The 25785-nt window shown below is 48.2% G+C and overlaps 12 protein-coding genes; 5 read left to right on the forward strand and 7 right to left on the reverse strand.

Moving 5' to 3' along the window:
* Positions 1 to 250: 250 nt before the first annotated feature.
* Positions 251 to 1243, forward strand: GSBLH_T00006761001 (uncharacterized protein; the record flags this gene model as incomplete). The annotated part of the gene is made up of 2 exons (XM_013042925.1): positions 251 to 364; positions 395 to 1243. The coding sequence occupies 2 exons, from the start codon at positions 251 to 253 to the stop codon at positions 1241 to 1243; spliced, it is 963 nt and encodes a 320-aa protein (XP_012898379.1).
* Positions 1244 to 1465: 222 nt separating this feature from the next.
* Positions 1466 to 2830, reverse strand: GSBLH_T00004082001 (uncharacterized protein; the record flags this gene model as incomplete). XM_013042926.1 has 4 exons in its annotated part: positions 2770 to 2830; positions 2683 to 2738; positions 2413 to 2647; positions 1466 to 2379 (listed from the first exon to the last, which is right to left on the reverse strand). Exons 1-4 carry the CDS (start codon positions 2789 to 2791, stop codon positions 1466 to 1468), a joined length of 1227 nt encoding a protein of 408 aa, XP_012898380.1. The 5' UTR covers positions 2792 to 2830.
* A 5671-nt stretch (positions 2831 to 8501) lies between these two features.
* On the reverse strand, positions 8502 to 9530 carry GSBLH_T00004083001 (uncharacterized protein). XM_013042927.1 has 4 exons: positions 9345 to 9530; positions 8936 to 9313; positions 8815 to 8906; positions 8502 to 8782 (listed from the first exon to the last, which is right to left on the reverse strand). Exons 2-4 carry the CDS (start codon positions 9159 to 9161, stop codon positions 8537 to 8539), a joined length of 564 nt encoding a protein of 187 aa, XP_012898381.1. The 5' UTR covers positions 9162 to 9313; positions 9345 to 9530; the 3' UTR covers positions 8502 to 8536.
* Positions 9531 to 11502: 1972 nt separating this feature from the next.
* GSBLH_T00004084001 (uncharacterized protein) lies at positions 11503 to 12535 on the forward strand (the record flags this gene model as incomplete). XM_013042928.1 has 4 exons in its annotated part: positions 11503 to 11869; positions 11901 to 11999; positions 12030 to 12106; positions 12137 to 12535. 4 exons carry the CDS (start codon positions 11503 to 11505, stop codon positions 12518 to 12520), a joined length of 927 nt encoding a protein of 308 aa, XP_012898382.1. The 3' UTR covers positions 12521 to 12535.
* A 4-nt stretch (positions 12536 to 12539) lies between these two features.
* GSBLH_T00004085001 (uncharacterized protein) lies at positions 12540 to 13003 on the reverse strand. XM_013042929.1 has 4 exons: positions 12935 to 13003; positions 12845 to 12904; positions 12728 to 12815; positions 12540 to 12697 (listed from the first exon to the last, which is right to left on the reverse strand). Exons 1-4 carry the CDS (start codon positions 12980 to 12982, stop codon positions 12570 to 12572), a joined length of 324 nt encoding a protein of 107 aa, XP_012898383.1. The 5' UTR covers positions 12983 to 13003; the 3' UTR covers positions 12540 to 12569.
* A 198-nt stretch (positions 13004 to 13201) lies between these two features.
* Positions 13202 to 14920, forward strand: GSBLH_T00004086001 (uncharacterized protein; the record flags this gene model as incomplete). XM_013042930.1 has 9 exons in its annotated part: positions 13202 to 13329; positions 13360 to 13441; positions 13474 to 13566; positions 13597 to 13679; positions 13712 to 13783; positions 13813 to 14167; positions 14208 to 14369; positions 14399 to 14611; positions 14642 to 14920. The coding sequence occupies exons 1-9, from the start codon at positions 13298 to 13300 to the stop codon at positions 14918 to 14920; spliced, it is 1371 nt and encodes a 456-aa protein (XP_012898384.1). The 5' UTR covers positions 13202 to 13297.
* A 280-nt stretch (positions 14921 to 15200) lies between these two features.
* Positions 15201 to 16043, reverse strand: GSBLH_T00004087001 (uncharacterized protein; the record flags this gene model as incomplete). The annotated part of the gene is made up of 5 exons (XM_013042931.1): positions 15201 to 15452; positions 15483 to 15551; positions 15587 to 15643; positions 15674 to 15757; positions 15795 to 16043. 5 exons carry the CDS (start codon positions 16041 to 16043, stop codon positions 15201 to 15203), a joined length of 711 nt encoding a protein of 236 aa, XP_012898385.1.
* Positions 16044 to 16068: 25 nt separating this feature from the next.
* Positions 16069 to 16775, reverse strand: GSBLH_T00004088001 (uncharacterized protein; the record flags this gene model as incomplete). Its single annotated transcript, XM_013042932.1, has 4 exons — positions 16069 to 16199; positions 16234 to 16317; positions 16349 to 16653; positions 16684 to 16775. 4 exons carry the CDS (start codon positions 16773 to 16775, stop codon positions 16069 to 16071), a joined length of 612 nt encoding a protein of 203 aa, XP_012898386.1.
* A 133-nt stretch (positions 16776 to 16908) lies between these two features.
* On the reverse strand, positions 16909 to 18545 carry GSBLH_T00004089001 (uncharacterized protein; the record flags this gene model as incomplete). XM_013042933.1 has 1 exon in its annotated part: positions 16909 to 18545. The coding sequence occupies one exon, from the start codon at positions 18543 to 18545 to the stop codon at positions 16992 to 16994; it is 1554 nt and encodes a 517-aa protein (XP_012898387.1). The 3' UTR covers positions 16909 to 16991.
* A 1409-nt stretch (positions 18546 to 19954) lies between these two features.
* GSBLH_T00004090001 (uncharacterized protein) lies at positions 19955 to 20658 on the forward strand (the record flags this gene model as incomplete). Its single annotated transcript, XM_013042934.1, has 4 exons — positions 19955 to 20092; positions 20124 to 20263; positions 20292 to 20395; positions 20429 to 20658. 4 exons carry the CDS (start codon positions 19955 to 19957, stop codon positions 20656 to 20658), a joined length of 612 nt encoding a protein of 203 aa, XP_012898388.1.
* Positions 20659 to 20748: 90 nt separating this feature from the next.
* Positions 20749 to 21684, forward strand: GSBLH_T00006762001 (uncharacterized protein; the record flags this gene model as incomplete). Its single annotated transcript, XM_013042935.1, has 3 exons — positions 20749 to 20955; positions 20987 to 21217; positions 21247 to 21684. 3 exons carry the CDS (start codon positions 20749 to 20751, stop codon positions 21682 to 21684), a joined length of 876 nt encoding a protein of 291 aa, XP_012898389.1.
* Positions 21685 to 23531: 1847 nt separating this feature from the next.
* GSBLH_T00004091001 (Ribosomal protein L14b/L23e) lies at positions 23532 to 24146 on the reverse strand. XM_013042936.1 has 5 exons: positions 24116 to 24146; positions 23930 to 24082; positions 23836 to 23895; positions 23731 to 23802; positions 23532 to 23698 (listed from the first exon to the last, which is right to left on the reverse strand). The coding sequence occupies exons 1-5, from the start codon at positions 24129 to 24131 to the stop codon at positions 23574 to 23576; spliced, it is 426 nt and encodes a 141-aa protein (XP_012898390.1). The 5' UTR covers positions 24132 to 24146; the 3' UTR covers positions 23532 to 23573.
* Between the last annotated feature and the right edge of the window lie 1639 nt (positions 24147 to 25785).

Consider the following 25785-nt stretch of genomic DNA (forward strand, 5'->3'; position numbering starts at 1 on the left):
ACACTATTACCTCATGGTTCCATCTTTCTCCATTCAATTTCCACCATTATTCCCGCGATTGTGACATGCCATTATTCTTCGATCATGCACTCAGGAAAGAACGAATCATTATGCTTCTGGAATGATTCCCGACTTAGCCATACCCAGGAAAAGCACAAAACGCTATATTTGTAATTATTCCCATCAGAATAGAAATATGACTACGCCTTGTTAGGAGCACCTTAGACGAAAACAGCATAGCGAAAAATAGATGACTGAGGAGCAAAACCGAAATCCAAACAAAATGATGTCGAATAAGCTCTTTATCTGCATAATATGTTTCTTTGTTATGGGAATTGTTTATGCAGCAGCGCAGATGATCTTTGTGTGTATTAGTGAGTTTGCTTATGGATAGTTAATTCCGCAATTGAGGAACACGGAACTTTCCAACGCCCCCTTTAGATCCCAAACAACAATGGAGAGTACGGGTCCGATTCGTCCAAATCTCATTACACGATGGACAAAGTTTCAAGCGCAAGAACATCCTGAAAAGTATGACATGGATGATGGGATTGTTGTTTTGGCGGGAGCATCCAGGAAGAAGCCCAAAACTAATCTTCGAAAGGGAGTCGAGCAAGAATTGTATAGCGACAGCATTGTGGTAGAGACGGAAAAGAAGAAGCAAGATCAAGTCAGTATTCAAGAACCGGCCAACAAATCCTTCCATCCACGTGTAAAAGTGGAATTGTTTTTGGAGAGTCTGTGCCCTGACACCTACCGATTTGTGAAAGGCCCGTTAAGCAAGGTGGCTCACGATCCTTATATTATGGATGTGATAGATCTCCAAATATATGTTTCCGGAAAGTCAACCCAGATCTCGCAAGACCCTCCTCAGTTCAACTGTCAGCATGGTCCTGCGGAGTGTTATGGCAACTTGGTAGAGAACTGTATCATTCGCCATACGACGTCAGGTGACGCGGTGGACGTGATGATCTGTCTCTATGAGCGAAGAAAGTTCGACGAGAACAGCCTTAGTATTTGCAGTAAGAACTTGGAAGATCCGCGAGGCGTGCGAGATGCAGTAATGGAGTGTATTAAAGGAGAGGGGAAGTTCTTGATTCAGAAAGCTTACGACCGAACGCCCAAGTTGGGTTATGTCCCTTCGATGCGTATCAACAAAGGTGCGATTGTGCCTGCCTCTACCAATTTAAAGGATGTGATTTGCAATGCTTGGACTGGAGAGAAGCCTCCAACTTGCACATAAGCTTTGTACTATGAACGGGAAAGGAGAGAACGATTGTAAGCAATGTGCCATGCAGTTTTAATGCTGTTCTTTTGGTTTTTGATGTCTTTGTGGAACAAACAATGACATGTGTGTTGGATAGAGGTGATCAGTTCAATGGGAATGAGGAATCACTTCATTGGGAACAAACACCCTCTCCACTCGTTTCACAACAAACAATCACCCATTTTGAAACAACCGAGATTAGATACAGTAGAGATTGCGATCCACCTCCTTCGGGAACGGCTGCACCTCAATGTCCAGCTCCTGCTCGATGGTGAAGAACACCTCTTTGTCCTTGTCCGTGATAAAGTTCACAGCGAGTCCCAGATGTCCGTACCTTCCCGATCGTCCAATGCGGTGCAGATACGTCTCCGAGCTCTGCGGGAGATCGAAATTGATCACCACGTTCACCGTCGTCACGTTGAGTCCTCGCGCCAGCAGGTCCGTGCACACCAAATGGCGCGCCGCGCCCTGCGAGAAGTTGTGGAAGACCTTGTTTCGGTCGTCCTGCTCCATCCGCGAGTGGATGTAATAGCAACTGTATCCCAGATCGATGATCTTCTTCGCCAGCAGCTCCACGCGCGCCACGCTGTTGCAGAAAATGATCGACTGGTTCACTTCCAGCTTCGAGAACAGCGTGTGCAGCGCGTTCACCTTCTGACGCTCCTCCAAATACACATAGTACTGCGTGATGCCCTTCAGCGTCAGCTCGTTCATCGTGTTGATCATCACCGGCTCGTGCATGTATTCCGCGGCGAAGCTTCGCACCGTGCTGGGGAACGTCGCGGAGAGAAGCAGCGTCTGGTGCTCAGCAGGGAGGAAGGCGATGAGGTCCTCCACCACTTGGCGGAAGTTGTCAGAAAGCATCTTGTCCGCTTCGTCCAAAACCAAATATTTGCAGTGGCTCAGATCGCAGTGGCCGCGACGCGTGATGTCTAAAATACGCGCGGCTGTGCCGACCAGAACGTGAACGCCACGGCGGAGACGATAGAGGTCGTCTGCCAGTCGCTGGCCGCCAAAGCAACACATAGAGTCCACTTTCAATGCCTTGCCAAACTCACGGACCACGCGGCTGGTCTGGAGAGCAAGTTCACGCGCAGGAACCAGAATAAGAACTGAAAAGTCAACAGAAACGCAAAATGAGGTACCTTGGATAACTCGCTCTTTGGGGTCGATTTGATTCATACAGGGAATCACATACGCACCGGTCTTTCCTGTTCCGTTCTTTGAGCGGGCAAGAATGTCTTTTCCAGAAAGAATGGAAGGAATTGTCTGTGACTGAACAGGAGATGGCTTTTCCCATCCCTTCTCACACAGCACACTCATAATCTCTTCTTTCAGCCCATACTTCTCAAAATCCTCTCCTTCTATAGGTTTCACATCCTACATACATAAAAGAAATCCAGAATCCGATTTACGTCTGTTTTAACTCTATTATCGTTTCTAGGATCGATTGGTCGGTATTTGGAAAAGTCTAGCAGTTTATTTTTCAGTATATGAAGTACTTTGATTCTCAGGAGTATTCATTAGTGTATGCGTATAAAAAACAGTAGAAAACAACAAAAATGAGTAGAAAATAGGAAATTCCGATGTGGAGTTATTATGATGAACATAACCGAAAATGCACGGCTGAATTTGGACCTACCAAATCAATCTCTTTTGTCATTATTAGTGGTAGTAAAAAAGCAAGATTATATTGAATTGCTAATCAAGCGTATAGCTTATTTCTTTTGCAAAGTAAATGTCGCGATTACTTACATTACGAAAGTGTAGAATTGATATATGGAGCCTTAAAGAATATGGATGATCAAATCCAGAGCAGCCGATGTGTTTGTCAGTTAGCAAAAACCTTTCAGAGAACTATTCGATTACTAGAGTGTAGAAACGAGTGAACTACACAAAAATTACACGTAGAAAAGACTATTCGAATTGTTTTCCTTTATAGAAAGAGAGAATAACTCTATATTATTGGAATTACAATAATATGTCATATTAGATTCTTTTTTGATTTTTCAATGATCGATTCTATATAATTTATTGTATGAATAGGAAAGATACATGAAAGCGGAGTTGAATAGAGTTTAGGACATTTCGTCTATCATGTGGTGAGCAGGTTGTCCACTCATAAGAGATGGTCGAATTACTCACTACAGCTCACTACATAATCATGACCATTTCTTATAACGTGCTATTATTTGTTGCTTTTTCAGAGTAACCATATCAGTTAGTTTTCTAACAAAGTGCGATATATATTTAACCTTGGCTTCGTGAAAGCATCATTCCAGTAATACAATCATCTAATATTGAGTGTATTTCAAAATAACAAGTGGATGATGCATTTACTGTGCCTATATCCACTTTTTCATATTTGGTTATAATTCTTCATTGAACTGTACATATTTCATGTCGTTATGCATCTGGATAACACATTATCTCAACACACACCTCAAAGCTCTTTCCATTCCATAATGATTATATAATGCAACAACAATACAAAGTATAACATTTCAATTCTTTTACCACAAAGCATAATGCAAACAACACTGTAACAACTCTATTTTCTACATCAGAAAGTGTTCGAATATTAGTCCAACCGCTCCATTCCTTACAGCATTACCAGTTACACAATCATGATCATAAAATTACTTATTCTCATCAACTTAATATTCACTTTTGGACTAGCAGGTGAAGACAATGCTGTTCTTGTTTTTGCACGGAACTTTACTCTGTTTTTGCCTTCATTTCGTTTTTACCTGTAGTATTACTTGGAATATTATGTCCTGCATTTGCTTATTTTAAAACTGGTTCTTCTCCTTCTTTGAGGCAGTCCCGAGACACTTCAAACCTAATTTGTTCTGGAAGCTCTATGATTATTTTGAAGATGTCAAAAACGAATAGTAATTCAGAGGGTGAGTTCTGCCGCATCCTAACTTCCGGAGGTTTGGTGAAAGCTGAAATCGGACCAGGATCTTCGGGAGTCTCTACTGCATCTGTTTGTTTAGATCGAGGAAATTATTTTTTGCATTTATTGAGTTCCAATGGTGTCACTTGGAAGGATTCTTCAGTCGTTACGATTGAAATTACTGTTGGAAGTGACACCTATACAATTTTAAAATCGCGCCTTCAGGAAGGAACGGAGACACTCATTCCACTTAGTCTTTCCTTCCTAGTGTATGCTGCTGAGTTTGATACGACCAAAAAGTACTTGGCTGATGGAACCGTTCCATCAGGATGGGATGGTGAGAACTTTTCTCCGCTTTCGTGGTCAACTTATGATCCCTCTTCCCCTCCCACCATTTCGCAAGCCATTGTTTTCCTATACTCTTCGTTTTCCGTTTCTTCGAAGGCAGGATATGACTCAGTCGAGTTGCGCATTCGAGGAAACGCAGGAATCATTGCTGTGATCAATGGCCATGAAATCTACCGCACGAACCTCCCCTCTGGTCCACTTACAACGTCCACAAGAGCAACAAATGGAGCATCGACCCCTTTTGGGCGATCCATTCTGTGCTTAAGTTCTTTTTTGAAGCTTGGAAGTAACCATATCATCGTTGCCTTTGTCTCTGCTGCTGGCTTCACACCTTCCACTCTTCAATCGGATATGACTCTTCGTTTTGACTCTTCGAGTGGGTCCAATCCGCAGTACTGGGACATTACATCCTATGGCTCGAAGAACGATGGGTCTGCTCTTCTCGATCTGAATCCATCGACTTATTATTATGAATCTCGAAGTGGCTTTCTGAGTCAGAGCGTCACACTGACATTAGGAAACAATCGAATGATGTATGTTAACAAGTATTGCTTTGTCACGTCTCCTATGAATGAAGCATCCGATCCCACAGCATGGACTCTTTTCGGAATCAATTCTCAAGGCACCTACACAATCGACACCCAAGAAAACTGTCATTTCCAAGAGAGAAAAACGAAGTATTGCTTCTATCCTTTGCAGCAACTTTCTCTTTTCTCTACCTACCGCTTGACTCTAACGCAGAACGCCAATACTGAAATTGGGTCTTTTGCGCTAGCAGAATTCCAACTCCTCAACGCTGATCTCTCTCAGATCGAACTCCCTGCCTTGTCTTTCTCTCCATCTTCCCTTGATTTGATTACCGGCATTTCCTTCACCTCCCCAACAGTCTCCTCTCCCTACTACACCCGCTTCTCGATCTCTCCGCAACTTCCAGAAGGACTTTATCTCTCTTCGAATGATGGTCGTTTGCTGGGCGTCGCGCAGATCGAGAAAGAAGCAACGCAGTACACGATCACTGCCAAAACTCCGCAGGGAGGGGAGACACGAACGACGCTCACTCTGAAAGTCAGTGGATGTCCTGCTGGCAGTGTTCAGTTCCAGCTGCGCGTATCGTGCGTTTCGGATTGCTCGGATTGCTCGTTTCGATTGCTGCGAGATCCGGAGAACTCTCTCGTTTTCTCGCAGTCCGCGTTGAATCCCGGGACTTCCGTTCTCTCCTTCTGCGAGCCCTCGTCCCGCTATCGTTTGCAGCTCCAGCGCACCGACTCGACGGGCTGGAAGACCAACAGCATCGAAGCATTGATCGAATCGCAGTTTGCCATCGGGGCGTTTACGCTGCCGAGCGGTTCGACCACACGAAGCTTTCTGTTCGATCCCCGCCCCGCCGTCCCTAAAGATTCAACGTGGAAGTATTTCTTGGAGTACGCGCCCCCTCCTTCTTCGTGGAACACGCCCAACGGTTTCGTGGATTCCTGGTCGGAAGCGAAGCCGGGCAGCTTCCCCCAAGCCGACAGCGTGACGCAGTTCTACGCGATTCGGTTCACTGTCGAGTCGCCTTCCTTCATTCTGGGCCTTCGTCTCTCCGCCATGGTCTACGCAGGCGCGGTCCTCTATCTCAACGGCAAAGAATTAACGCGCGTGAACCTTCCCGATACGGACATCTCCGTCAGCACGCCCGCTATTACCTGGTTCCCCTCCCCCACGCTGATTTCGGTGAGCGAGTGGAGAGAGCTCGCCACCATCGAGCGAGAGAACGTCTTCGGCGTGGAGCTCCACACCACCGATTCCACCGAAGAAGTGCCCTCATTCTGGGGCATGGTGTCCATTATTTGGGAAGAATCGATGATGGCTTTCCGCGGATATGCGACCAGTGCTCCTGAATCCGTCACGCCCGCTTCCTACGCCTTCGACAACGATCCCACCACGTCCGTTTCGGTCTCGTCGACCTGTACAGACGCTACTCTCACGTGGACGATGACCAATCGAATGGAGCTGGTGAACACGTACGACATCCAGGCTCCGGCGAACTGCTCGCAGAACCTTCCGTCTTCCTGGGTCTTCGAGGGATCCCGAAACGGCTATTCCTGGACGTTTCTGCACATGATGAGCAACGAAACGTTCGCTCCGCTCCAGAAAAAGCGGTACATGTTCTATAATTCGCGGGCATTTTCGCAGTATCGCGTTCGCGCGCTGAGTTGCGGGTCGGATTCCGTTTGTCAGGGAGGCAATCTCCACTTTGGAGACCTGAGCCTGTCCCTCGCGAACGTTCAATTCAGCTGCTTCAGCACCACGTATCCTCCTGGACGGCTGGGAGAGAACGTGTATGTGAACTGCGAGCAGTACGCGGAGGGCTTCTTGATTTTGAAGTGCACGCAAAACGGATATGAGCTGGAAGCGAGCAAGTGCACGCCGTTGCCTCCCGGACAGTTTATTTACCCGGTCGATCTCTTAACGCTGTATCAAGGAGTCGCGATGGAGCCGCTGGTTCCGCTGGTTGAGTCGTGGGGACACATGATCACTGTGAATCCGCCGCTTCCTGAAGGAGTGACGATCGATCTCACGACGGGAATTATCCAGGGAACGCCGACATGGACGTCGTCGTATCAGGATTATGTGATTGAACTGAAGAATCCGAAGGGGAAGAAGCAGTTTACGATGGGGATTATTGTGATCAAGAAGAATAAGATCGATGCAACGCTGCTTCTTATTGAGTTGCTTTTGTTGGTGTTTGTGGGAGTGGCGATTTTGGTGTATTTCCGAATTACGAAAGCGCAGAAGCGGAAGTTGCCTCGTCGATAAGTTTGATTGGCTGCATTCTAGGAGAATGTGTTGTTGTTGTTGTTGTTGTTGTTGTTGCTGCTGCTGCTGCTGTACTGTTGCTACTGCTGCTGTTGCTTGTATTGGAAGATTGTTTGTTGGGAACAAGTGTTTCGAAAATGATCTTTCTCAACGCTATTAATATCAGTCAATCAATTTATCAATCCATTGAGATTCCAATCGATCCATGATTCAATCAAACAAAAAACATTCACCCAAACTAGATCTCAGCGCAATGGCACGTGCAATCATTCACTGGACATTCGCTATGTGTTTTAAACCAATTCGTTATATGCGAATAATGGCCTCCATGATGGCAAGAATAACACCACACCATCCAATCCGACGATTTCTGATACACTACGCGCCTCACAACCTTCCTCTTTGCTCACCTGGCAGCGCGCAGAGAGAGCAAGTGAACAGCGGCTGGCGACACACTTGACACACCGGCATCGACGCGCTCTGCGCTTTTCGCGTCATGGCGTTGGGGCTGTGCGGAATAATCTTCGCATGGCACTTGGGACACACGATAACTCTACGTTTCACTCCATATTCAATTCAAAACCCAGGAACGCAGCGCTCCGATAGCTTCTCTACGAACCGCACGTCCTCCTTATAGAACGAATAGAACAAGTTCTCGATCTCGCATCGCTCCGTAAACAGCTCCGCGTGGTCCAAAAGATCGAAATAGCTGCACTGAATTCAGCCGACAAAACATACTATTGAATCCAATATCCGCTGAAGTTGTAAACGCTTTTCTGCAGAAGCGAGAGAATCGTGACGGTCTGCACGTCGCCCGTTCGATTCACGTAGTTCTACTCGTTCAGAGAACCGCAAAAGCGAACTTGGAGCAGCGTTTGCATGGAGGGCGAGTTCATTCCAACGAGCGGAAGTCCGACGAGATAGCCTTTCGCAACGAGCTGGTTCACGATGTTGCACACTGCGGATCAATTAGGCTTCTTATTTGTACAGTAATCGATGAAAAAGGAAGGAGACATGTAGCGGAGAACGACGATAATGTCTTCGATGGAGAGAAGCTTTCGATTGCTCGTTATGTTCAGATACTCCTGAATCAAATTGTCGTTTTCTTTGACTCGGTAGGGATTGACGTCCGTCTCATACCGCAAATACAACAATAAAAACTGGAGCGTCTTGCTGATTGTCTGTGAGGCCGTTTTCCTGCTTGTTACACTCCATCGGCGCGATTACGAGAAATGATTGAGCTGCAATTCGATGTTGGAAGCGAGCAATTTCGTGTCGCCTTTCAAACTGAGAACGGCGGTGAGGATATTGCAGAGGACCAAAAGACGATCAATCACCGTGGAGGTGAAATCGTTCTGCTTCGAATTCACGAGAGAAGAGATGTAATAGTTGATAAACTGGATCGCTTCTTCGAATTTGCACTGCACTACGAGGATCAGAACGTGGCGAAAGCAGTCGCTTTTGTATTTCTACGATAAAAAACAACAACTCAAAACCGAACGCCTTGATACATCGAATACGCCTCCAACACCTTCTTCAGAATTCGCTCCTTCTCTTCCGCCTTGTACACAATAATCCGCCCGCACCTCTCCTCTACCCTCAACGATCTCCCTCGTTCCCACCCTGCGAATCACTCGAGAAGTTCTTAAAGATCGCGAACAAGCCCGTGTCCATCCAGCACGCTTCGTGGCTGTTTTTCACCGCTTGGAAGGGATCCGAAACCATCGAGCCGGCGCTCAGATTCTCTTCGTCCAGGGCGGAGATCGAGTGGTACAGACACCAGAAGAAAAACAGCTCGGTGTTTTCGTTGGAGTGCGTGGAGTGATATTGCTCCGCGAAAATCTCCATGTTTTTTGTCACCTAGGGGGGAGAAACGCGATCCAATTCGCACATCGGTGGAGTATTTTTGCTTGCATCGCTGAATCATCACGTCGTAAATATCGTCCTTGATCTCATCCTGCGTCTCCACGCATTCGATCTGATTCTTCCCGTTGGTAATACTATTCCTCATCGATTCGAACCGGACCCCACCAGAGTCGATGATGATTCACAAAGCTGATCGATCGGTACATCACCTGCGTCAGATACGTCCACGAAACCGACTGGTTCCCGCTCATATACGTCAAAATCCGCATGATGATCGGGTGTTCCATTTTATCGATCGCGCATTGCACCACCTTTCCTCCGGGGAAGGCGCACTGACTGGCCTTTCCGTTCGTTACGTTGATGATCCAGTACTGATAAGCGTCCGCCACGAAGAGTTCCTGCTTCGAAAACCAATCGATCTACCGATAAAACCCCGATCAATCGCCGACGTAGATCACGTTTGCCGATGGCTGCGAGAAAAACGCGACGGGCTCCAGTTTTCCGTTGCTGTCCACATCGTACACGGCCGAGTTTTTCTTCTCGATGGACGCCTTTAAGAGAAGGGAGCTGTCCGCGGTAGCGTCCTTCTTTCGCGATGAATTAACCGTATCGCGGTAGTCCAAACTCATCGTGCGTGTGGCTCGGTAGGGAAGAATCGATTCGAACTCCAGCTCGGTGAGATTGTGTCGATGCGACTGCGTCTTGGATTTCGACTTGGACTGCGACTGCGGTCCGGGCTGCGATTGCGACTGCAGGAGCGGCGGGAAGGAGGGCTGCGACTGCAGAGGGGATTGCGTTTGGAGAGGCGAGGGCGAGGGCGAGGAGAAGGAGATTTGGCTTTGGATGGGGCTCGGATTGGGCGTCGGATTGGAGAGCTGGCCAGGCACGGAGGTTTGGAGCTGGATGGGGACCGGGACGGGCGATTGGAGCTGGATGGGACTGGGGTTGGGGTTCTGGCTCGGACTCTGCGTTGCGTTTTGGCTCTGAATCTGGATCTGCACTTGGTTTTGGCTCGGCGTCGAATAACTGTACGCGGGGAAAGGGATCTCGGGGGCTGTGGAGTAGTTCGCGAGCGTTCCGGCAGACGGAGCTGGGTTGTCGTTCACGAAAGCGACGCGCGAATTCATCGTCGCGATGCACTTGTAGACTACGCTCAGCGAATACAGAAGCTGGTGGCTGGAGGAACTGGAGATCACGCATCGGCCAATCATCTACTTGATCGAAAAGACTTGAATGTAGTTATCAAACGCGGCGAGCAGGAAATCAGGAGCGATGTCGAAGCGTTCTCTCGGAGTCATCAGGCCTCTGTAGCCCGATTTGGGAGATGTGCGAGCGCTGTAGCTCCCCTTGCGGTCAATCCAGTGGAGAGAATGCAGCACGCGGGTTGTGCAGATCGTTCTACATCACATCCATTTTAGAAATCAGAACGGAATCACCATGGAGTGGTTTTGAACATCATAGATATCGATGCAATATGTCTTCTCGTCTCGCAAGAGCCCAATAGCGATCTACCACTCGGATCCATGTCCAATCCCGTACGTGATTCATGCTACGCCGCCAATTTAAGCTGATACAACGCAAAGATTGGGTATCATGAGTTTTCCTGCATACTTCTCCTTCAGTAAAGATTCCATCCCTGCACAAGCGAACCACTACGTCTCCTTAAAAATGAAATCCACTCTCCAAGTCTACCATTTGCAAGTCCCAGAGCTAAGTGGTTCTTATAAATTCCATATCCCCATTCCATACAAACCACAGAGTCGTTGAAATACTGAATGGAACCATGTTCGCGGTTTGGATCTCTTCTATGGAACTCTCCAGGTTTGTCCAGGGACGCAAAATTGCACAAGCTAAACAGAACAAATCAAAAATCAAAAAGTTACCACACCATCGTGGGGTTTTCACGATATACGATAGCAATGATTCCTGGGAATGAGTTAGACCATTTGATAATAGATATGTTTTGAACCATCGTGTTTTTCTGTGAAACAAGAAATACGTTCGCTTGAAGTTTGTAGTTTACAAAATAATGTTGAGTCAGTTTGGCCGAGCGGTTAAGGCGTCAGACTTGAAATCTGATGGGTTATACCCGCGCAGGTTCAAGTCCTGCAGCTGACGTTTTTATTTCTTTACTTCATTTTTATGGGGCAAGTTTTTGGGATTTGCTGCCTCCTGAGTTCCCTGCATTGCAACGTGGAGGAAGTCGTTGATTACATATCATTGTTTCCTCCTTATCCGCCTTTTTGTACTTCTCTGCTGTTTGTGTGCGAATCTAGACTATGTACGACCAAACGAAGAAGTACCCGTTATGTATTATGACCAAATGGGCGTGTACACAAAGGTGCCTGAGCCCATTTCCGTAATTTGTTTGCCTGTGAAGGATGACAAATCCATTTATGCTATACATTACAAATCAAATAGTGGAAAGTATCCTTTGCTGCGGAGTTTTGAGAGTAGACGTGCAATCTTGTATAGCCATGGAAACGCAATTGACTTAGGGCTCTGCATTGATGCCATACAGTTTTTGGGAGAGAAGCTTGATTCGGACATTTATTTTTACGATTATGAGGGTTATGGGTGTAACCAAGGGAGGGCCTGCGCAAAGTATCTTCCTCGTGACCTTCGCGCCTTGTATGATTATGTTCGAAAGTCTTTTGATGGAGAGAACATTTATTTTTATGGCGAATCAAGTGCGATATTCATTTCAATTCTAATTTGTAGTTGGAAGCGTTCCTTCCTGTTATGTCGCTCATCAGTTGTACGAGGAGCATATTGAGAAGCCGCTGTGTGGTGTGATTCTCCACGCATCGTTGTATTCAGGTAGAGTGCCTATAGTTTTTATGAGTGTAGGAAGTTCCTTTTCTTGCGGTTGCTTGATCCGCAAGTCAGATCCTTACAATAATGCGAAAATGATAAAAAACATTGAAGTAGAGTCTAGGTATGTGTGTGTAATCTAGTGCCCAATCTTCCATATCCATGGAGAGGAAGATGAGATTATTCCCTTCAAACTGGGAAAGAAGCTTTACAAGATGTCGAAATCGCCCTTTGAGCCGTGGTGGGTAAAGAATGCTGGCCATAGCGACATTGTGGTTCTCTATCCTGAGGAATACATCGCCAAGCTGCTCAAGTTTTTTGCTTTTTGCGAGGGAGAAGCGGCTCAGGAAGGTGCTGAGGAGCCAGTGAAGGAAGACGAGTTAAAGGAACCAATGAAGGAAACAACTGAGGAGGAGCCGGCAAAAGAAGCAACTGAGGAGGAGCCAGCGAAGGAAGGCGAGTTAAAGGAGCAAGAGCAACCACATGGAAGTGTGGCGAATGAGAGCAGTAGCACAGAACAAAAATAAACGTGTTGGAACAAACATGTTTGTTCATAGTACACAGAAAAGTAAAAGACTAGTTGTTATCACTCCAAATCTTTTCGCAATTGGCACAACGGTAGAAGGTGGTCATAGGCTCATCAGCAGACCGAATCTGGATCTGCTGGAAGTAGGCAACCTCGTGCTCGCAGTAAGGACAACGAGCTAACAATGAAAGCAACTTAAAAGACATACCAGCCGTCTTCGGCGCATTCTCCCACTGGGCAGCACCTCCCAGCACATCTTCCACCTCTTTACGCTTCAGGTCAAGACGAGAGGAAACCTAAAGTTCACGAAAAGCCTTGGCCTTACGATGCCGGTGACGTCGGCAACATAGGGGCATGTGCTACAGAAGAAGCGCAGATATCCAGTCTAAAAGTCAGTCAATGAAAACACGCAAACTCCCGTCTCCACCAACAACAGACACCCACACGTCGGGCAAAAATACATCTCTCGATTTCAGCAAGTAGTAGGAAATGGGCAAATTTGAGATTCAAAAGAAATAGACCCAAAATTGATGAGCGAGAGACAAAAAGATTGTCAAATTCGACAAAAAACAGCCCATATATTTCCCAGCCCCTAAAAACTTGAACTATTTTCCAATTAGAAATAGATGATGGAGCCTATCCTGTTTGTATATTTCTGTTCTCAGTGAGGCTGACTGTGTAGTTATTGTGTATACTGCCTGCATTCGTTTCTGCTTACAAGGCTTCTTTCGGCTCCTATGAATATGAGGGTTTGTCATTTACGTACAAGGGAATATATATGTTCGATAAAAAGGATGTATTTACTCTCTCGTATGATCTGCGCGCTGTATGATTATGTAGTGCAAACGGACCTTCAAAAATCATTTTTAATTACACAGCCGTGAATCTGAAGCCTAATTCGGAGGCTCAAGGAGAAATGGACGTTTGTGTTTTGTTAGGGGGTTGACGATGCAGGTTGCGATTGTGTCCGATTCTGTGTTTGAAAAGATTGGATACAAGGACGAAAATGGAAAGACTGTGCTGTGTTGTGACAGTCAAGCCGTTGAGGTAGGGCTTGGTGGCCTGTGTGAAGCGTAGAAAGGATACTGCATGAACCAGGGTCATATCCTTCTTCCTGCCAACGCAGAGTCGGAATACGTCAGTCAATCCCTTTCTTTGAAGTATGGGCTCCATTTTCGTTTCAACCTCTCAGGAAAAACAAAAACACCGGAATTCTCTCGTATGACGTGCAGAAGACAGGCATTTACTACGTCCTCGCAATCTCGTACCTCCGTTTCCCCCTTTCCACGATAGATGCGACTACCGTGCGGGTCTGATCCGTTTTTCGGGAGAGTACGAAGCAGTGAACCCGTACGGCCAACTGCCCGCCCCGCAGCACGGCCTGCTTCCGTTCACCTTCCTTCTCTTCGCGTGCTTCCTTCTGCTCCTTGTGTGGTGGGTGTATCTCTCGCTGAAGCACTCCAACGACGTGATGTCGGTGCACGTCATCATCCTGCTGGTGCTGATCTTCTTCGTGCTGGACCTGGGCGCGCGCTTCATCCACCTGGCGGCCTTCAACTTCGTGGGCCGTCCGCTGTTCATCCTGGTGCTCATCAGCATCGTGCTGGACTGCAGCACGCGCACGCTGACGCGGATTCTCACGCTGTTCGTGTGCATGGGGTAGGGATGAACGCGGACTGCCAGGATAGACTGGGCGTGACGAAGCAGAACCTCGACGACACGCTGATCACCTTCAAGTTCGTCGTCTTCGGCGTGGTCTACTACCTCATCACCTTCTGCGACTCCTATCTCACCGTCTACCCCACCACCAATCCCACCATCGAGGTGGCTCGCTTCGTCCTCACCTCTTCGTCGCGGTTTTTTCTCTCTTTCACCGTAGCATCGACGCCATCGCCTACTTCTGGATCTTCGTCTCCCTCATGGACACCATGGAGGTCCTCGCCGAGCGCAAGCAGGAGAAGAAGCTGGAGATCTTCACGCGGCTGCGCAACCTGCTGATCGTGGCGGTGGTGCTGGCGACGCTGACGCTGATCGGGTTTTCGAGCGTGGTTATTTTCGATCTCTCCGCCAAGATCTGGAAGTATCAGTGGCTGTGGGCTCGGCGTTGCGGAATGAGGCGTAGGATGAACCAGGGACTCTGGGATTTGTTCTATCTCTTGCTCATGGTGGCCATCATGATCATGTGGCTGCCCTCCGAAAACACGTCCGCTTACGCGTCGCACATCCAGATCGCCACGTCCGAGCAGACCGGCGAGGAGGAGATGCCTGTGGACTCGCTGGTGGATATGGAGCAGGAGGGAAGCCACATCGTGGAAGAGGCGTCATCTTCGATGAAGCCCATGCAGGTTATGGAGATTCAGCAAGAGTGATTTATTGTGTGCTCTGTTTGAGAGAAACATGAAAGTTGGGAAGAGAGAACGATAGTGTGTGTGTGTGTGTGTGTGTGTGTGGAAGAGAGAATGATGGTGTGTGTGGAAGAGAAAGCGATGGTTGATGGATAATCACTACTGCTGTTGTTCATCTTTTCTTTCATTGAATTAGAGTGGATTATTGTGTGCCTTTTGTAAGTCAACCACACACACTAAAGAGAAGGAACGTTATGGAATAGACATTCACTGCTGTTGTTATCTATCTCTCCTCTCATTGCAAAAAAACACGATTCATTCTATTTCCTGTATGCCTCAAACACTCCAAATAAACAAGAAAACGTTACTACGTGAACCATTGCCGTGGATCCAATCCCCACTTCGATTCAGCTTGCTTCGACACACTGGACAGGTCTGATTCGTTTCAAGCCACTGCGCGATGCAGGTCTCACAAAACACATGATCACACGGCAGTTTGGTCGGGTACTTCACCGTCTCCATGCAGATCGGACAACACGCGTTTCCCTCCTGCATGGCCTCCTGCACCGAGATTCGCTTGCCATACATCTACCCATCAAAACACGCTCCAACTCGCACCAGATTCGAAGTAAACAAAGAAATGATCATTTTGAAGAGTTTTACTCCATGGCGGAACAGAATCTGGGACTAGTCATTACGCCCTCTCTCTTCCCTTTTCCTACCTTTAAAATGCCGTACGCCAGCGTTACCGTCTCTGCAACCCAGTTATGCCCTTTGCTCTGCACATTAACAACACGCGATGCACCGACCAGAAAATACCCCGTCCAGACGAACGAATTGAAGAAATAGCGGTAGATTACCGAGCTTTCCTCCACAATCGCCAGCAACTTCCGCTACCCGTTAACCTGGCATCAGCATCATCTTCCGTACCTTCTTCTCATAAAAGATCTCCTTAGAAAGGCGGAACAGAGTCTGTGGGAGCAGAGCAACGCAGATTTTGGCTTCCAGAAACAGAATCTCCAACATGGGATCTAGAATTATGGAATTCCAAAAATCGGACCAAAAACAAAATAGGACATGAAGATGTTGCCTATCGAGGTCTGGACCGACGTGGAGAGTGTGGAATAGTTGTAGACGTATTCTGTTCCTCGCAGAATCCGCTCTGCCAAAAGACGACATACTATACAAACCATTAACAAAAAGATTAGCGATTTCCGATTGATGGTGTCCTGGAGTGAGAGGCAACAAAAATGGCCACTTTCATAGAGAATTCGGCGCGGAAGTACTCTTGAATATACGTTAGAGTACACCACAGTAAGAAGACAGACAAGATCCCTATGTTCGAACTAGTACTCTAACAGTGAAGTACATTTGTGCTCGAAGGCTATAATAAAAACGAACAGAATTCCTATCAAAGGGGCAACCTCGATCGTGTAAAGAATGCCTTCACTGGCTAACACGTCAGAAACCAATTCTTCGCCTACCGTTCGATAAGATATTGCTAATAGATATTGATACAACTCGACGACCTCTCGCAGCAGGAATGGTAGGGGTATTACCATTTGTAGCTTCATTTCCATTCTGGGCTGCCTGACGTTGACGCTCATTCTCATAAAGCTCGAGAATCCTCAGAAGTTGAGAACGCAATTCCTGCGCCTGCTCGTCACTTATAGTGCGAGGTGCACGCTCTCTCTGATTTGCTTGTTGTTCATCTGCTTGCAACAGCGGGATTTGCTCCAGATTATCTTCACTATCCGAAATATACACCTCCTCCTCCTCCTCCTCCGTACTAAAGGTCACAACATAATTTTAAAAGAACTCGGAAAGGTGCTCATAACCACAGGTAGAGCAAATTAAACTACTTGCGGAATTCAAGCTACCACAGCGGCTGCAACTCCATTGGTTGTTCATATGCCCGGGTTATGCAGACAACTAAGGTTAATTATGAGTTCTCAACCAATCGAGCCGTTTCGTTGCTGCAAACATTTCACAGGAATCACCTTTCCCACTCTCCAGATATAATATGTATTCCAACAAACACTCCTTCATTTCAATACATTCTAAGCATAAAGCTCGCAAGCTCGCTAGACAGCACACAACTCCTTTGTACTACACCTTATTTCTTCTTTAGTGCTGCTGCTTCTTGTACTCGAGCATCATGTGGTTATCGGGCTGCAGTCCGATGCAAGCGCGGAAGATGTTGATGATGCACTCTCTCTGCTTGGAGAGAGCGTTCACCACGGGGGTTCCGCGCGGCACTTCGGGCGCCTTGAGCAGATAGGAGAGAATGGAGAGGACGGAGTTGAATCGCTCGAATCCCTGGGATCCCTCGTAGGAGAGCGAGATTCGCTCGCACATCTCCGAGAGCACCACCAAATCGACCATCAGCGGCGCGGCCAGCAGCGAGTCCTCGCAGGTGTTGTGCATCGAAATGGTATTGATGCCGCCGTTGAAGATCTCCGAGGTGTACTCGTCCAGAGCGCGCTTGCTGTCGCCCACGAAGGGGATGTACTTGATCACGATCAGATGGTCGGGGTGCTCGTGGTTGGGGTAGAGAATGCCGTTCGAGGCCACCATGTCGTCCACCACGCCCGACTTGGAGATCTCCTTCGAGCGGAACTGCTGCGGCGAGGACAGGTTCTTCCCGTCGTTGTTGCCCAGGTGGTTGTACGAGGCGATCGACGCCGGCTTGATGCCCGCGCTCACCAGGTAGTCCACCAGCACCGACTTGATCTTCGTCTGGCCGCTCTTGAAGTCGTCGCCCGCAATGAACGTCTTGTGCTGCTCCGCCAGCTCGAACACGCCAGGAACGAACGTGTTCTGCGGAGAGCCGTTGATGTACGTGTTGCCCTCCAGAATGGCGGCCACCGCGAAGATCGTCGACGGAGCCACCTCCGAGTGGCTCTCGCGGATCGACTTCAGCAAGTTCTCCGCAGTGTCGTTCACGCCGGGGATGATTTCAGAGTAGCGCTCCGTGTTCGCCGTCCAGAGCACAATCACCTTGTCCAGGTGGTTCTCCTCCTTGAAACGGCGCATATCGGCGCGCACCGTGTCCAGATGGACTTGCTTGTCGTTGCCCGGAATCACGTTATCCGCGCGATCCTTCTGGTTGGCAGCGATGTAATCGGGATAGTAGATCGAGGGCAGGGGCTTGAAGTCCTTCATGTACGGGTACATGACCTGCTGGAAGTCGTAGTCGTACACACCAGCGCGCTTCATGGCGTCGCCCAAGTTCATAGAGCTAATGTCCCATCCACCAATCACCAAATCGTTGGGATTGACGAGCGGGAGAAGATTCTTGAAGGGAATGTAGAGATCCCCTCCGGGAACGGTACCAATCTTCACTGTAGAGCTCTGCGAGATCGACCCGTAGTAGTTCGGGTGCATCTCGCCCTTCTTCGTGTGCCAGGTAATCTGGTGCTTGTTGGCAAGAATTCCTGCAGTGACAGTGGTTCCATTGTTGCCACCCCAGCCAATGAGCATCATACCGACCTTCGGGATGCGGCGATCGGTCTTGAAAACGTACTTCTCGTCGCGAGGAGTCACGACGACTTGACCATTTTCAATCTTCGCTTCACTCGTATGGTAGACGTAGTCGGCAGTTATAGTGTCATCAGTGTAGGTGACGTTGGAAGCGTTGACAAGAATAGGAGAATCCGTATATTGATAAGCAGAGTTCATATATCGTGATGCTGACAGCCTGTTTCAAATAAATGTCCGTGTGCAAATTTAGATCTCCTTCTCAGAGACGATGCAAAATTGGGCATAAAATGAGAATCACACAAAGTTAGCCCCTTAACCCTATAATGTGTCTGTGTTCTTTTCTTCTAGAAACGACCCTAATACTCCCTTTTAATGGACCCTTATTATCCCGCACTGGTGATTCATTCGATGAACGAATTTTTTATACCAATCATCGCTCTAGAAATGCTCTCTGATAAAAAGGCAATAACCGCGACTTCATTAACCAAACTCGATATTGATAGCAGCTGCTTGTCCTTTTGCTAGGATTGAATCTGGGAAGATGCCACTCATCTCCAAAAATGAGATACTCTAAAACCTGTCAATTTGTCAAGCTAAGTAAGGTCTGAAGAATATCCAGATACTCGTACTGTCAGTCAGGATGCGTTTGGAAGCATTATAGCAATTTTTCACTTTCAAAAATATCTGATTCCACGTTTTTCTCGGGTTGGATCTTCTAGCGTACTTTTATCAAGACCCATCTGAATAAAGATTATGTACGCAGATATATCACTTTCATACAAATCCTTTTTATTATGTTCGGATTCAGTTTACGTGGTCTTGCAGAAGCTGCAATTAATACATTTACTGGCACAACAGGAAATGACGAGGAAATCGCGAAATTGGTGAAGGAGGCCGAAAGTCAGAATTCTTCCTTCTCGTGCATTTGCTGTATGGGTTGTAACGAATAGGAACCTAATTGCGATTACCAAGGAGTTAGAAAAGCAAGTGTTAATTTTCGCCGATACAAACAGCAGTATCCTCCGTCATATGGAGGCTCTTGAGGCGAGTGACGAAAAACGTGGAACCCCTGTTGATATCTGGGGAAAGGCGTCCAGGTTCTATTTTAGTGTTGGCAACGTGAAAGATCAATTGTATCCCGAAGTGGTAGGGCTGTTTCATGAGAGTTTACGAGCAGACTGGAAATATACAAACCATTCGTGCTGATATCGACAATCGGATCGAAGTACTGCATACGCTACAGACTCGGGTGTCTGAATTCAACCGAAAGAAGGCATCAATCACGGATGTTCGTTATTTGTTAAATATCAAATCCAGGACGAAGAGTTGCTGAGTCAGCTGAAGTCGCGCGAGCAAATCATCTCTGCTTATCAAAATGACCACAAAGAGATGTTGGAACAAACGCAGAAGCAGATCAGCGATGTTCGTTTCTATTCGCTCTTTTTATTGTGTAGTTGGGCAATTCGATCGCAGAGGCGAAGAAGAACATCGAAGAAGAGCGCGCCTCGCTCCTCAGTTCTCTGCAAGAGCTCATCGCGGACAACAAGCAGTTCGTTCAGAATTCTGTAACGAAGCTTTACGAGCTTTTCGTCTCCGTTTATTCCTCGATGTCCGCATCGTTCTCCGCCGAGATTCCCGCCGAGATCCTCTCTCTCCAAAACCCGCTCATTGCCAATCAATCCGATAAGGAATTCACGCTGAAACTGGGCGCTGGATCTGTTTACGAGCATCCTATCACGGTGACGGTGCGAATTGCAGGGATGGGTTAATGATCAGGCTGGAAGCGAGGTGAAGTGGTTATTCCTCTGCGACGACAGCAATGTGCACTTCTCAGTGATTCTGAACGCGGCGGGATCGAGCGAGGCGCGCGAGATCGAGAAGGAGCATCGAACGAAGGGAGACGGTCGCTTCGATGGGTAGAAACGTGGAAACGGAGTAAACTAGAGGGGAGTTCCGGAGCGAGGAGGCCGGTGTGCTGACGCTGGTGTGGGACAACACGCGGTCGCTGATAACGGGGAGGGAAATTCGAGTGCGGCTGGCGGTGAAACGTAGGGAAAAGGAACGAGGGAAGCGAGCTGTAGATCCGGCCAAAGTGGAAGAAGAAGTGAAGGAGGAGGAAGAAGAAGAAAAACCGAAAGAGGAAGAGGAAAAACCGAAAGAAGAAGAAGAAGAAGAAGTGAAGGAGGAGGTAAAACCGAAGGAAGAAGAAGAGAAACCTACAGCGGAGGAGGAGGAGAAGGAGGAGAAAAAAGTGATTACTGCAGCCCCAGAGAATGCTACAGCAACAGAGTGCATTGTTTGTTTGAAATAACAACTTGCGTTGAGTTTGGGATTTCCAGAAATTGGCCATACTGGTCTCGAATCTTTGATTCCGATTTTGTCATTTATCAGATAAGATAGAATGAATCTATCAAATTTATCTGACTTTTCAGATAGTCAGTTTGATGTATACAAATGGATTAACACGTCCATCGACCTTATGGGAAATACGGAAGATCTCGATTCTTTTTTGTCCGGATTGTCTATGAAGATCCAAGTATTGTCACAGGACTGTGGAGACAGCATTGAGTCGCAAATGTGCTCCCTACTCAACCGTCTCCCAGATATGGTAACACCGATTCGTTGTAAATCACGTACAGATGACAGAAGTCGTAGAATTGGAAGGAAAGATGGAGGTTCTGAAAAACGACATTAGGGAAATGAGTAATAAAACAAAAAGTCTGGAAAGAAATGCAGAAACCGAAGTGCTCTCTGATTTGAAAGTGATTCAAAATCGGATGAAAACATGCAAATGTCAGTTAGAAACGCTTATGGAGTGGGACCAGCTGTGCTCTTCGTGCCAAGATGCGCTCTCTAACCAAGACACAGAGGTACATCCTTTTCGAATTTCGCTCTGTAGATGGCTGCATCGATTATCGAGGACCTGATGCGTTCCATTCAGCTCCTCTCCGGCATTCCCAACCAGGAAGCCCGCCTGAGCACCATTCAGTCGTTCAACAAGGAACTGGAAGTGCAGCTTCTTCCCAAACTCGAATCGGCTCTGCAGTCGCGCAACGACACACAGCAGCTTCTAATCCACAAGATCTATTGCCATCTGGGTCTGGAGTCCAAATTCATCGAGGAGTTCTGCCACTTCCACTCCGCTTCCTTCGTTCAGTATTGCTTTTTCTGTTTCATTCATTCATTCAGAGTTTGGAAAAACTCGCAAGCCGAATCGGTGACCGACTCCATTCAGAACTTCTACACGAATCTGCACACATGGCTCCTCTCTCTCTCGGACGATTTAATCTCCATTTTCAGCGACAACGACGACAGTTTCTCTGTTTCCCCTTTGTAACCCACAGAAGCGATCCTCGCGCTGCTACGCGAAGGCTGCTCCAAAATCTCCGCCGATTTCTCGAGCAAGCTGGCGAGCATTCCGATCAAATCGTTCCAGCGAACGCTGGAGAGCGCGTACAGCTACATGGAGATCTTGGTGGCCGGCGTGAACAACCAGGAGACGAAAGAAGAGTGTCTGAAATGCCTGATCCAGGACTGGAAGCAGTTCATCGTCACGCATCTCATGGAGAACGAGTACAACGAGATCAATCAAATCCTCAACCAGTCCGTTATCACCGTACACGCGAGATCATCCTCTTTTGAAATAGGACGATCCCGACACGCTGCTTCCCGCGTTCACGCAGTCGTTCAGCGGCAGCATGCAGTCGCTTCTGCTGCTTCTCTCCTCGCTCCAGACCCACTGTAAAACCATCGGCAACGGGCTTCTTCTCCCCGATTATCTCGTCTATCTCAAGTACTTCCGTCCCTCTCCCTCCACGCATAGCAAGCTCTTCTCCAATCTCGCCAGTCGCTTCCAAACCGTCCTTGACCGCTACGCTTCTCTCCGTAAAATGGCCACCAAATCCCCGGTCCTCAACGACGCGGTCTCCTCGCTTTCTCCGCTCTCCGACGCTTCCTTCGACTGGGAATCCTTCCAAAGCGTCCTCTCCCTGCTTCTCTACCTCGACAATTTCCTTCTGGTGCTTCGCCAGAGCCACGCCTTCGTCCTCGACTTCCTCCAGACCCACCGCTCTCTCTTCTCCGACCTCGCGACCGGCGGCGACGGTCGCACGCCCGGAGACTCTTCGCTCTCTCTCTCCACGCTGCTTCTCATGATGCACAGCAGCGACTCGGCCTGGCGAACCTCCATTCTCTCTGTGGGAATCGCGAGTAGCCTCGATTTGTAGTGTCTGAGCGCGATCGACACGCTTCCGTCCGGCGTCATGCTGTCGCCCCTGCAGAGCAATTACACGGGACTGCTCGCCGTGATGAACCAGATGATCAGCTCGATTGTATCGACGGTTCTGGCTCCCGCGCAGCACACGTTCCGCCAGATGGCGTCGATGCCGCAGTGGGGCCGAATGGACTCGTCGTCCGTCCCGGCGCTTCCTTCAGAGTTGTGTTGTGTTGCAGCTGCGATGTAGTTTTATCATGCCCATCGGCGAGCATTTGCTGCGAATGGTCGAGCAGATCGAGCTGGTCGCGTCCTCCACCTCCGACTTGCTGCTCGCGTTCCGCGTGAACATCGCGACGGAGGCGCTGGAGGGCGAATGGCGCGACGTGCGCACCGAGATGGATCACTACGGCGAGCAGACCGAGAAAGCCGCGCTGCAACGCGCCGAAATGCCGCTCAAGAAGGGAATCGTGAGATGTGGAGCCTCGGACTCATCGCGTAGTGCGCTGGGTTCCAAGTGGAGAGCACGGCCAGCTCGGATTCGTTCGCGCTGTTCAGCCAAACGTTCCTGATTCTCATCGCTCGCGGTGGGAAGCGAGGATCGAGGCTCATTTGTAGTCGTCATTTCGTGCTATGTGGAGAATCTCTGCGGAATCCCTCGCATTAAATACTCCGGATCGCAGCAGCTCGCGAAGGATGTGGGGTAGGCGTGCTGTGGGGATGCAACGCAGTTATTTGTCGAACGTTCTCACCGCCTTCGGAGTCGGAAACTCCCAAGTGCTCTCTCTCCTCAAAACCCTCCTCGATCTGAGCGATCCAGGTGCGTGTATTCGTGGCAGTTCATGGAGTAGACTTCACGCAGCGACTCAGCGGCGTTTCGAGCAGTAGCAACAACGACGAAGCAATCATCACGCAACGCATCGCCAGACTGCGTAGCATATTGGCCTGTTCGAGTCTTTGTTGAACAAACAAGCAAACGTCTCATCCAATCTGTTCCAGTGTGCTCACACCGCTTACCAGATGGAGCTAGCAGAAGAAGCAATCTTGGGCCAAAGATCGGCAGCCTCCTTCGCCACAGGTCCAGTGATACCGGATCCCTTCATCTCTCCCTTGGGGTTCACGATCACACCAGCGTTATCTGCGAATTAACCGCACCACCCAAAAACGCACCCTCGAAGTACAGGAACATGCCGTTCTTTCTTCTCCAGGCCTTGCGCTGACGCACCACAACAGCGGGCATGACTAGACACATCAAACACGACAAATGCCAAATACCCTTCTTACGGAGCTCGGGCTTTCCCTTCTTGACAGAGGCAATGAACATATCTCCGGCAGCTAGCAGATTACGCAGATAACGCCAAGAACTTACAAGCAGCAGGAAGTCTATTAAGACGAGCACCAATACCATAGACCGAAATCACATACAGGTTCTTGGCACCAGTGTTATCGGCGCAGTTCATAATAGCTCCGGCAGGGAGACCAAGACTCATCTTGAACTTGTTTCCAGCAGCACCTCCACGTCCTACCTATGACTCCCCCTCCGCATTCAACATACCACGTTTAGCAGCCATATTGGATAAGAACTATGACCAAAAACTAATGGAGATTAATGGGATTGAAATTCCCTCAAAATCGTCAAATAACCGCGACTCTTATATCCCCTTTTATTCTTGTGATATTGTTCACTTTGTAAATACGAAAAACGGAATCTACACTTTCTTTATACCGAAGTATTCTTAAAGTGGTTGAGATGGGCTCTGAATGGTTATATGCACCCAAACTAGTATGATAATTTCTATAATCATATGGACACTTTGATCGTTATCACAAAAACAGTATGGATGAGTCTATCAATCTGTGTATGCTTTGAGAGTGACGTGTAATTACATTAGTAACGGTTGAAGCACATAAAACGGGGATAACACATTGTCTCCTCTGTAGTCCATCAGTAGAGTTGAGCGTGCTTCTTGAAGCCATAGGAAACAAAAATTTTGACAAGTGGGAGGAGTGATGTGATCAAGTTGTGGTCTCTCGAGAATCCAAATCCCCTCGCTGTATTGAACTCCTTTTTAAATTTACAGTAGGATTATTCGATCGATGGAAGTGATGTGGTTTCTTTGAGTTGCGATCTGAGAGAATTAAACTTTGCAGCAGGTTGTACTGACAATAAACTTCGCATATTCGACATTGAAATGAAAACTTGTGGATAGTGAGGAAAGCATGTGATCTTTTAGTGTTGCACAAAATTCATATCGATTCCGCTACGTGTAGTGCGTTATGTTTCATGGGAGATCATTATATCATTTGTGGTTTGTCAAACTACGAGATTCAAGTACAGATCATGGCTATAATTCAGTTTCAGGTGTTTGATCTTCGGCAAAAGCAGCTTGCAACGAGTCTGGCGGGTCACTCCTGCCCCATTCAATCACTCTTTCTCCTTCCAGATACCAATCAATTCGTTTCCTTTGATACATCCGGGATTCTCAACGTGCGCTATCCGTTGTGCTTTCCGACCTAGTTATGGGATCAGCGTAATGTCTCTCACTCTCTCCAGCTCTTGCTCCCTCCCTCCCCCGTGATTTGTCCCTTCGATTCCTCCGTCGCGACCTACGAGAACGGTTCTCTCTACCAAACCACTCTCACGGAGAACAGCACCGCCTTTGCGCTGAGTCCGGTACTCTTTTTCCCTTTTTTCTATTTCGATTTCCTTCTCTCCTTCTATTCTCACTTCCTTTTCTTCTTCTTCTTCTTCTTCATCATCTCACGCTCTCCTCGCCGCCGATTCCCACTCCCTCGCTCTCTTCGTCGCGCAGCACTGCACCGCGCAGTTCACCGGCTTCCACCACCTCGTTTCCGTGGGATCCCACGACCAATCCCTCCTCACTCCCCTCATCGAAACACTCCACTCCACGCTCCGCGTCCACGCGCTTCACCTCAACGTACGCCGTCTTGCCTCGTCTCTCCCAGCCCTTTCCGCTCTCCTCGCCTTCCTACCTCGCCGACGAGCAGAAGGACGTCATCCGCACGCTTCGCCATGCCGTCCATCCCGCGGATATCTCCGAGTTATCGCAGGACACCATCTTCGAGGAGACCTCGCCTTCCCTCATTCTCAGCGCCACCGACGAAGATTCCGTCGTCGTTAGCGACGAATCCCCGCCTCCGCTCACCGCGATTAAGCACCGCGTGGTCAAACCGCGGTTAAGCGTGCGTCTACGCGCCCCCGCG

Source organism: Blastocystis hominis (assembly GCF_000151665.1).
Source record: "Blastocystis hominis, Singapore isolate B (sub-type 7) whole genome shotgun sequence assembly, scaffold_5".
Lineage (NCBI taxonomy): Eukaryota > Bigyra > Opalinata > Blastocystidae > Blastocystis > Blastocystis hominis.

What these genes read in the sequence shown, in the direction of transcription:
- GSBLH_T00004083001 (XM_013042927.1), bottom strand. Translation starts at nt 9,161, where the DNA reads ATGGAGATTTTCGCGGAGCAATATCACTCCACGCACTCCAACGAAAAC. An exon ending in CTTCTCGAGTGATTCGCAGG is followed by an intron (nt 8,907 to 8,935) that starts GTGGGAACGAGG and finishes CGTTGAGGGTAG; the next exon opens with AGGAGAGGTGCGGGCGGATT. An exon ending in CGTATTCGATGTATCAAGGC is followed by an intron (nt 8,783 to 8,814) that starts GTTCGGTTTTGA and finishes TTTTTATCGTAG; the next exon opens with AAATACAAAAGCGACTGCTT.
- GSBLH_T00004085001 (XM_013042929.1), bottom strand. Translation starts at nt 12,982, where the DNA reads ATGTATTTTTGCCCGACGTGTGGGTGTCTGTTGTTGGTGGAGACGGGA. An exon ending in TGTTGTTGGTGGAGACGGGA is followed by an intron (nt 12,905 to 12,934) that starts GTTTGCGTGTTT and finishes ACTGACTTTTAG; the next exon opens with ACTGGATATCTGCGCTTCTT. An exon ending in GAATGCGCCGAAGACGGCTG is followed by an intron (nt 12,698 to 12,727) that starts GTATGTCTTTTA and finishes TTTCATTGTTAG; the next exon opens with CTCGTTGTCCTTACTGCGAG.
- GSBLH_T00004091001 (XM_013042936.1), bottom strand. An exon ending in TAATAGACTTCCTGCTGCTT is followed by an intron (nt 23,896 to 23,929) that starts GTAAGTTCTTGG and finishes GTAATCTGCTAG; the next exon opens with CTGCCGGAGATATGTTCATT. An exon ending in CATGTTCCTGTACTTCGAGG is followed by an intron (nt 23,699 to 23,730) that starts GTGCGTTTTTGG and finishes GTTAATTCGCAG; the next exon opens with ATAACGCTGGTGTGATCGTG.